Source organism: Setaria italica, chromosome VI (assembly GCF_000263155.2).
Source record: "Setaria italica strain Yugu1 chromosome VI, Setaria_italica_v2.0, whole genome shotgun sequence".
NCBI classification, from domain to species: domain Eukaryota; kingdom Viridiplantae; phylum Streptophyta; class Magnoliopsida; order Poales; family Poaceae; genus Setaria; species Setaria italica.
In genome coordinates this window covers 32,427,784-32,437,870 of record NC_028455.1, presented here as the reverse complement: position 1 = coordinate 32,437,870, position 10,087 = coordinate 32,427,784, and the positions used below count along the sequence as shown (strand labels likewise).

Here is a 10,087-nt window from a genome sequence, read left to right as displayed (position 1 = left end):
CCTGACCTCTTGACAACACTGACACGACCTTTTTATCAGAAAGGACTTGTTAACAAGAAAAGGATAGCAGTGTATGGCTTCAAAGCAAGCATAACCGCGTGGGGCCGCACGCCCCATGGTCACAGGTCACCTGAGTATGTTTGTTGTTGGCTGCGGCGGCCGACCGTGCGGAGCAGAGGAAGAGGACCAACTTGCGTGATCGTGGCCATTTTAAGCAACTCGGCGCAGGCTGTTTTCGGCAGCAAGCAAAGGTTTTTGACGCTATCCGGAAAGCATGGATCGACTGCGAGAGGAGCTGAGGAGGGGTGGGGGCACGGATGGGATTCCCCTCCCTTGCCCTGGCCTCCCGGTGCTTTGCGGTCGCAGGCCCTGATTGGTGGATGCATCTCGCTCGCTCACTCCCTCTCAGGCTCTGTTTTGTGTGTGTGTGTTTTTCTGCGAGCGTGTTTGTTGCCATGCTTTTCGATTTGACGCTTCTTCATTCCCCATCTGCAAACTGAAAACTCGCTACTTGCTAACAACGAAAAGCCTAGCTCTTTTCTTTTTCCACGATGATACGGTTTTCGAGCTACGTTGTTAGCAAGATACGGTATGCCGTCGGTGCCCCTGTTACGTGATGATTCATGTAGCCGTGCGCTGCGGAGGGGCCGGGCGAGCGGGGCGATGGGCTGCACGCGCCGCATCGACGCCGACCCGAGAGCGTACCCGCCTCGCCAAGCGGATTGGGACCAGGCAACCGCACGCCCGCGCGCCCCGCGGCGCCGGTCTCAGAAGGAACGGAAACGCCGACGTGCAGTTGCATCATCGGGCATCACCGCCGCGCCAACGGATAAAGAAATAGGAAAGGGGAGGAGGGACGGCTGCCGTTTTTCCGCCATGCCACCGGCCACCCGCGCTACCGCCCAAAGCACGGGATGACGCCGGCGGAAGGGCGACGTCACCGCGTGCCGACACCGGACCATCCCGCCGCCGCCTTATCTCCGGCCGTTTCGCGCCGCGCGCCGACGTGAGCCCTCTTCCAATCCTGGGTGTAAGAACAAACCCTAGCAGGTTTAAGGACGAACTCCTTTTTTGTAGCTGATTACTAGTACGGGCTGTAGGGACCGACGTGGCCTGCCTCTAGACTTTGGTGCGCTGGTCGTTAGTCAACGGCTGGCTGCCCCACCGATGCGGCAGCTGGATGCCTGGACATCGCTCTTTGTCCCCGGTTGCGAGCGGTGCTTTAAAAATGCCAGCACGAGGGAGGCGACGGGCAGGGTTGTTAAACCAAGTCGTCGGCTTGCAGCTCAGGGAGTTGACGAACCGTGCCCTTGTTTTATCGGGCGTTCCTGCGTCCCAACGCCCGAGGCAGCGTGCAAAGCAAAGGCAGGCAGGCAGGCGGCGTGTCACGGCCGCGCACGTCCCACCAGCGCGGCGCCTTTTCCACCGGGCTGGCGGGCGCCATAACCTGACGGCCGCCCTCCCGTCGAGTCCCGTCGCCGCGCCGGGCAGGTGGTGATCAGGAGGGAGAAAAGGAGCTTGGGTCGCCGTCGCCTCGAGTCGAATCCACGCGCGGCGCCCACCCCCGTTCGCCGTGGCGTGCACCACCGCCAATCATTTGGCCGCGTCTCGTGTACGTGAAGCCGCGGCAACTGCGGCCTACTGGTAGGTCACGGGAGCGAGCACGCGACTACGCGAGCATACGCGCACGCCGCACGGGTTCTCCGTGCACCGCCCGTGCGCGCGCGTCACGATCTCGAGCTCGCTTAGTTCGGTTGGCAGTTGGAGCTGCGCTTTGTTTATTTCATGGGCGTGTGAACTGCTACCACGTTTCTCTGCAACGTAGTAGTATTAGCGTAAGACGTGTTAATAAGAGCGGTTCTGACTTCTGAACCCATCCCTGATGAGAAACAAGATGACATGACCTGGTACTCAACTTATGCCAGCAGTAAGCTGTAAGCACCCAAAAATGGGTGAGCTCATGGAGTAAACAGGCAGCAGACGTTGATCTCCTAAACGATGGACATCCACTGATCCACATCTCAAGAAAAAGAACCCCAGAAATGAAAAAACTAAACATGACGGTGGTCTAATCTGGTTCCATCATTCCCCAACACCCGGCTACCTGAGATGCGAGAGGCATCAGATGTGCCATGTGGAGGGAACTGGAGGGACAGCTGCAGGTGGCGCCCATTTTGGATCCAAGTCATCAACAAGCTCCCGGAGCTCCTGCTCGCCTGTTTGGGGGACAGGTACCCGAACCTCACAGCTCAACATGTCTTCAGACTTCAGCATCTGGCTCCGCAGGCTGCTCAACTCCATGTCCAAGTCCAATGCGGCATGCATGCAGTGAAACGGAATCTCCTGCTGCACACGCTTAAAAGATCCATTTCCATGTTTGGAGCTGCGTTTCTGGATTTAGAGTTTGGGCAAACTCTGTGCGCTAAGAGCTCAGCGTTAGATGCGATCTTGAGATCCAGTATTAGTAATATTTCCTGATACAATGTACATCTCCTATACGTTTTTGTATACAAGTCTGTGACTTTGAGCTGCTGACACTCCTGTCTTTAACCTAGACGACACACTCCTGCCTGAAGTCCTGAAGCACGACTGAAAAATACTACTAATCACTTTGATCCTAGTAGGTTAATTAACGAGATGTATCTTCAGAGCTCCCCATGGGTAACACTGTCACAGTCTGCTCTAACCCAACAAGAAAAAGAATTTTTTTAAAAAAAAGGAGGCAGGAGATAGCTGGGGACATGGAGATCCAATCTGCTAGATCTCTGAATATTTTTCTGCCCCCTCCTGAACCCAGTAAAGCGGAGCAAAGCAAGGAGCTCACTCACACGTGCGTCGAGGAAAGCAGAGGCCCAAGAGCCGGCAAAGCCAGGAGGCCCTTTTTTTTCTTTTTCAGGCCAGGGCGACTGGGCGAGTGCCAACTGCTAAGAAGAGGCGCTTCGAGCTCGCATCGCATGGACCTGCAGTGTGAATGCGCTCCGCCATCAGATCAAACCTGACAGCGTCACGATTAAAAAGCAGTTCCGATCGTGGTTTATGGAGGGTGGGCCCCGTGATGCTGATCTGACTGGCACGTAGGGTCCATGGCCGGTTGAGAGAGCCTAGCAGAGTAGCAGGCCAGGATACCCCATCACCATGTCCTGCTCAGCTTGTGATTATTTTAAGCTGCGTACTTGATGCACGGATCCTTTTCGTTCCAATGATTCCTGATCTATTTGTAGCACTAGTGCAAACGATTACAGCTTACCAATGCTTCGATCAGGCACAGAGTTACAGCTAAATATTGGAGGGAAAAGTTAAACATTATTATGACAGGGTATGCATCCACAAAGTTGTAATTGTAACACAGTGAACATGTACTAGCAGCAAATTCTCTTTGCTCGGTATCCCAAACATACCCCCAGATCTCAAAAGGTCAGAACCCCATGGCGACTAGTCCTGGGAACTTGATCGTGCCTTGGTCTCCATATAAAAACTGGCCCAGTCCGAGGTAGTTTCACTTCGTCGGTTGTCAGGGTGTCATCGTGTACAAACCGATGACGAAAAGACAAGGAAATGTTGGCCATCCAGCGCTACGGACCGGCAGGCCCTACCGACTCCGATGAGCATCGATCGCCACTCTGCAGATCACCATTTCGTTGAGCATTTGCATGTACTTGCCGGAGCCCTAGCTACCTACCCTGTTCTTGGCCTTTGCAAGGCTCATCTGAAGTGCAAGTATATAAAAAGAGATGCTGGATCTCGCCTAGATCGAGATGTCTCGTAAGGTGGCACCCGCTCGATCAGCTGGTTCGTCTGCCTGACGAGAGAATTGTTAGGGAAAGCTAAATCATTCTAGAGTGTTTCGAGCTCCCACACTCGATTTTTGGACCAATCAAGGAACACCACGTTGCTTTACTTCTTCTACTCCGGTAATGGAGGGCTTGACGGCGAGCTTTTCGGGTTTGGGTTTTAGGGTTGGGGTTGAGGTTGGGGGTTACTTGTGTCCGCGGGCCTAGAGGGAGTTCCGGGCCGGCTCGCCGGCCGGCGGTGAAGGCGGGAGAGACGGCGGGGAAGCGGAGGCGGCGGTGGAGCTCCACCAGACTTCAAGAAAAAGATGTAGGAGAATGAACCAAGTGGGGGCGGTGGTGGAGGATGGCGGCTCCGGCGGCGGGGGCGAGGATCGGCGTCGGGGCGAGATTGGGTGTCGGGCTGGAGCTGGGGCGTCGGGAAGAAAATAACGTTAGAGCAATCCAAATCTAATCCAATAATTCAGAAAAATTCAAATCTGATCCAATAGTTCAGAAAAATTTGAATGTAGATAGACTTTTAAACACTCGAATATTACTAAGACAGCCCCAATTGTTAACTACAGTGTTCTTCGACGAGGGTGTTCAGAGTTTAATACGGTTGCGCCCAGATGGAATCCATTCGGATCCAGCCGCGTCCATGCGACCCCGATCGAGGCAGAAGATACTGCCAGCCATGTGGCTCCACGTCGTTTGCAATGTGGGCATGGCCGCATGAACTGTGAAGCGATGTGGAATTCCTGTTCTGACCTCGGATGTTCTCTTAGCGCAGTACATGGTGCTAGGATATGATTGCTGCATCAGGAACTCACCAACGGAGAAATTATCTGCGAATGGACGGATTTTCTCTCTCTTGATAATGCTCGGTCTGACATAAGATGCTATGCGCAATGCATGCAATAATTCTGAACAAAAGCAAGTAAGCACCCGAATTTTTGACTAGTATGCACACATGGAGAATCGTGTGCCGTGGTCGGTAAGCAGCTGCTGACACCGTCACCCTCTATCCGAGCTAGGACGCTAGCTATTCTTGTGCTTTTTCGCACGGCCCCGTGTTGCGATTCAGAGGATTCAGCCATCGCAACACACACCCGAGCAGTCTGCGCGCATCCAAGAACGCCTTTGCAGGAACAATTATCCGGCGAATCCCCAGCAGAACTTGCGAGCAGATCGATCGCGTGCAGCAGTAGCAGCCGTGACGCATATCGCCTTTTCGATCGCCTTTGTTCGTTCCCATCAGCGGATCGAACGGTTGCGATGGGCCCGTTATGGGTGGTGTGAGTGTGTTGCCATTTCGGTCGTACAGGAACAGCCGAATATGTCCGACGAGCTAGCTAGCGCGAGACGGGTTCGTGTGGTATGGAATGTGGATGCAGATGCTTCTTGATTTTTGGATGCAGGATGCACTGATGCAGATGCCTTGTTCCAGCGTGATGGCTCCTGGATACTCCTTCGCCTTCCTGACGCTGATCAAAAGATCGACAACTTTTGGTTGCTGACTTTTCTTGCTCTGATGGTGTCTGGATAAAGCCACTCCGGGAGCACTGTTCTGTGGCTGCTCGACGTGAACCGTGGCCGGAATTGGGTTCCCCGCGTGAGTCCTGCGTGACTAGCCGACACGTAATATAGCACGTCATAATTATTCGCAATCGCAAAGTGTTTTTTTTTCTTTTTAATGATGAAGATGATATTTGCAAGTTCTTGGCTTCTGCCTTCTGGTGGGAATCAAGGTCACATCAAATTGTGTTGTCTCTCGTGTTTGAGCCGCGCAGTTTTCGTAGCGGAAAATTAGTCTCATAGCATCAAAAGATCACGATATTTGGAAAATACCATCAAACTTTCGACGTTCCGTAAAATATCATCGAAAGAATGCAACGTTACCATTCTATCAAGTTTGAAGCAAACGCCGTTGCTTCCGTGAAGCTGAGCTCTCGGTCCCCTTTTACCGTATCTTCTCCCCACCTCCGTCGTTGTCCACGCACATGGCGTTGCACCTCCTCCACCTCCACCTCGCTTCCCCATCCTGCCGCCAAGCAGCTCTAGGAGCACCCCCTCCCTGCGCGCCTCGCCAAGCAGGAAGCACCTCTCTTCCACCTTACCTCCGCGTGCCTCCCCTGTCCCCTCCATCGGCAAGGCCGAGCACAGCGGCACGGCGCAGGTGCTAGGGGCGGGCGAGGACGAGGCAGGCCCGTGCTGGCCCCTAGTCCTATGCTGGGTGCGGGCCTAGGGCATCGCACAGAGAGGTGACGGCAGGGGTGAAGGAGCTCAGGCAGTGGCCGGGCTCGTTCGTGGGGCCACATCGGGGTGAGCCAAGGTCAGGAGGGCTTGGGATCGAGCTTGCCGGAGGTCCTCCATCTATGAGGTGGCGGCGCTGCTGAGGCTCCCGAGGCTAGTCCTCCTCCGTCCGTTGCCGTAGGCTAGGAAGACGCGGTGGTGCGGGGGCTGGCGACAAGGAATGAGCGCACGAGCTTGGCCTTGCCTCGCCACGGATGGTGCACTAGCAGGGAGGGGTCCGGCTTGGGTTTGTCGGCGGCGACGGATTTGGCTGGACGGGCGGCGGGTCCCACCCGAAGCAGAGGCAGCGGCCGCACTCACCTCAGGAAGAATGGGAAGAGCTTCACGGAAGCATCGACGTCTGTTCCAAACGTGACGGAATACTATATCCAAGTGACGTTGCATTCTTCCTATGATATTTTACGGAGCGTTGAAGGTTTGATGGTATTTTCCAGATATCGCGATCTTTCGATGCTACGAGACCAATTTCCGTTTTCGTAGCGAGCGTTAATGCTAAGCCCAATCCGGGACCATCAAATCTGAGGCCCTGAAGGATCTCCTCATTTCCATGTAAGATGCAAGTAGGCCCACTTCAGATTCAGGTAACACCAAAAGACCAAGCACCCAGTTCCAATCCGCTTCTCAATTTTAGGCCCCCACCCAAAAAGCAAAACCATTGGAAGGAAAGCCCAAGAGGCCCATTCCATCATCCGGAGCCGTTTCCCTTCCACCTTATCCCTCGGAGGCCGCGCCACCGCCGGCGGCGGGTCGGATTACGAATCGAGCCACCCGCGGGTGCCGCAAGCGAGATGGAGGCTGGCCTGCGGCTGCGCGCCCTCGGCCACCGCTACTACTCCTGCGGCGGATTCAAACGCGGTGGGCTCGCGGCCGCTCGAGGCGAGCGGCGGCGCCGCGTGGGCACGGCATCCTGCTCCCCTGCTTTCTGCTCCCGTGCGTGGCGAGAGCACTGTCTCCGTCCGGTTCTCCTGCGCCCCTCGGCGCGATTCCTTAGCGGCGTCTCTCTAATCTGTTTGCGCCTGCGCGTTTGCAGTTGCTGCGAGTGGAAATGGCAATGGCGCCGCGGTTGGGCCCGTGGGGAGCGGCGCGGAGGTGGCGTGCGCCAGGAGGATGCTTCACGTCGTGCTGGTTTCGCCGCTGGTAGCTGCTTTCGCGCCTCCCTTTCGGTGTCCGGTTGCAAAGTACTTGTACGAGTTAGAAATTACTAAATTAGGATCTCGGCTTGCGAATGATTCAGTATTGACGAACATGTGCTATATCTACTGATGTTGGTGGTTGTGACTGCAAATTTTAGGCATTGCTAACCATGTTGCCTTTCTGGCATTCTATGATCAAATTTTACAGTCACGTGGATTAGAATTTGATCTGATGCATTAGATTTTGTCTGCTGTTTTTCATTTTATTACTATGTGCCTGCAGATGATCTGATTGTTTGGGTTACCTCTTTGTCACTGAATTATTGATGATTGTACTTTGTAGATCCCAGGAAATACAGGATCCATAGCAAGGACGTGTGCTGCATCTGCAGTAGGCCTGCATCTTGTCGGGGTAAGGTTAGTGTTATGTGCTGTTTTCTTTGTTGTGTTCTTAAGCGAAGAGGTGGACAGCATTAATGATTTGTCATCTTTGTTGCCTTTGTATTGTCATTCATCTGGAGTGTTGTGCTCTCTGAAATCATAGTTTGATTTTTTCCCCCCTCCAGCCATTAGGTTTTAACGTAGATGACACAAAATTGAAGCGTGCAGGATTGGATTATTGGCCGTATCCTTTCATTGTATGTAAGCTATCAACTGTTTATATGATAATATATGAATTGCAAAGTGCCAAACTTGGTAGCGCTGAGTATTGACATAACCCATCCATTCAAATATACATTTTCTATCCTTTCCTCGATCATCAATATGCTACCTTAATCACTACGACTAAGATATGTTGTTGTCAAGATCCATGACTCCTGGGATGACTTCTGTGATTATTTCGTGAAGCAGGTACCAAAATTTTTCTATCCTCCGGTCAATATAATTTCCCGATTATTTTCTATTTTTGTTTAACGTTTTTGTTTACATTAGGAAGGAGAAAAAAGGCTGTTGGCATTTACGAAAAGAGGAACAAGCATTCATTCAGTACGTAACGGTTGCTCATATTAGCTACTTGCTACCAAATCCTTCTTCACACTACTAGCATTTGTTCTTACCGTGAAATACTGAAATGGCATGTGTTAATGGTGATTTATACTGGAACACCTTGACTTGATCTTATCTCAATACCTTTTGTATTGTCCTACAATAAATCTGCAACCCGGTTTCTTTAGTGTTTGCTTGACTTGTGTTCATATTTTGGCTTAGGATTTCTCATACAAGCCAGGGGACTGGCTAGTCTTTGGTTCTGAAACCAAAGGATTACCTCAACAAGCCCTTGAGGATTGCAGTAGAGAAGGCCTAGGCGGTGGAACCATCCGGATTCCCATGGTGGAAACCTATGTCCGGTGCCTGAATCTCTCTGTCAGCGTTGGGATCGCCCTGTATGAAGCCGCCAGACAGCTGAACTACGAACAGCTCCAGTATCAGCCTGAGCTCCCGGAGGAAGCACAGGGACTATTCCCAGCAGAGGATATTTATGCATGAAAACTTCGTCTAAGAACAATTTGATGGAACACGCATATGGTGGAAAGACTATTGAACTTTTTGCTTTTCGCTGTGACGCATGAGCATATGATTGAGCTGGAGGACCACACGGGATTCTGTTGCAAATTCAATTCCAAACCGATTCTTTGTCGAGGTGCCCTTCACATGCTCATTCAAAATGTGTACGGGGCTTGCCGGTTCCATGAAAGAATGGTGCTAGTTTTTATAAACCTGCAGTCAGAAGGTTATTAGAGTATGATAAGATGGGGGGCCTCTTTCTGATTTATTGTGTACTGGTTTACTGAACCATAAGCTTGTTTAATTGCAATTAGATGCTGCGTTTTGCTGCGTCTGTTCAATGTGACCTGGAAGGTAGGTGCGGGAGCTTTAGTGTTATTCACAACTTGTCTGGGTCACACAGCTCACAGGTCAAATAGTCCCTACCTGTAGCTGTCGCCCAGTGAAACTATTGGGCCATCAGCTGATCTGGTGGTTTATAAATGTTAGCTCAGCAGCTGCAATTCCTGGTTGTTCACTTGTTCTATGTGAACACTGAACAGCATAGCACAGTGGCATTTCTGAAACACTCGTCTGTGTTCGTGAATGCATCAGAAATGTAGCTTTCAAATTCTCCAGTTGGGGTTTGGTGCTGTTCATTTGGTGTAGCTGCGCCACAAATATATAGTTGGCGATGATTGCAGCGTGAGGTTCTGAGAGGGAGTTGTTTAGCATTGGCACCACTAGATTCGCTTCCTAATGGGAAATGATGATGCTTAGGGTTGGATCCTACTACGAGCGGTCATGATGGCATCTATGATATGTTCATCCAGCAGGCCAATGACTTTTTTTAGGATCCAAAGTTGTCAAACACGTGAAGGAATCGTTTAAACGTGTCTTTCGAAAAAAGAATCGTTTAAACGTGCTAGCGAAAATGTACTGTAACCATCTAAAGTGACTTAAAGAGATCGGAAACGATTGCTAGTAGATGGTATATAGGTGTAGTAGCTTTGAGATTTCAAATTAGTGAAGTAGTAATCTCTAAGCACATTTGATAATAGTGATGGTTGTACACGACGCAGCCACATCTATAAGCAGAGAAGACATGTTCAGCTCTGTTCTCCTAAATTTTATCTTTGTTTTATAAAAGCCTAAATTCAAAGAGTTTCATAACAAACTACTAACAGAATGAACCTACCCCAGTCTTCTCCATCATCACCTCTCGACCCCAGGCCCTGGCGTCCTGTTTGTTGTTATGCATGCAGGTATGCAGGATGCTGCAACGCACAGCGGCACGGCACAGGCAAAGGGACAGTGCACTGAGCACTGACCAAGCGACCAGATGGGCGCAGCACTCCTTGTGTTATTGTCGCATCTTTTCAGAGT

General features: G+C 51.5%; 1 protein-coding gene across 2 annotated transcripts; it reads left to right on the top strand.

Moving 5' to 3' along the window:
• The first annotated feature begins 5,819 nt into the window (after positions 1–5,819).
• On the top strand, positions 5,820–9,063 carry LOC101777353. Of its 2 annotated transcripts, XM_004973809.4 has the most exons (7): positions 5,832–7,013; positions 7,114–7,220; positions 7,560–7,628; positions 7,783–7,841; positions 8,008–8,068; positions 8,150–8,203; positions 8,426–9,063. In XM_004973809.4, the coding sequence occupies exons 1-7, from the start codon at positions 6,638–6,640 to the stop codon at positions 8,702–8,704; spliced, it is 1,005 nt and encodes a 334-aa protein (XP_004973866.2). In that variant the 5' UTR covers positions 5,832–6,637; the 3' UTR covers positions 8,705–9,063. The 2 variants fall into 2 exon arrangements, with proteins under 2 accessions (XP_022683092.1, XP_004973866.2); XM_022827357.1 differs by lacking the exons at positions 7,783–7,841; positions 8,008–8,068 and having other exon boundaries at positions 5,820–7,013.
• The last annotated feature ends 1,024 nt before the right edge of the window (positions 9,064–10,087 follow it).

Coding starts and splice junctions, on each gene's coding strand:
- LOC101777353 (XM_004973809.4), top strand. CDS start 6,638: ATGCAAGTAGGCCCACTTCAGATTCAGGTAACACCAAAAGACCAAGCA. Junction 7,221..7,559: donor TCGTGCTGGTTTCGCCGCTG/GTAGCTGCTTTC, acceptor TGTACTTTGTAG/ATCCCAGGAAATACAGGATC. Junction 8,204..8,425: donor GAGGAACAAGCATTCATTCA/GTACGTAACGGT, acceptor ATTTTGGCTTAG/GATTTCTCATACAAGCCAGG.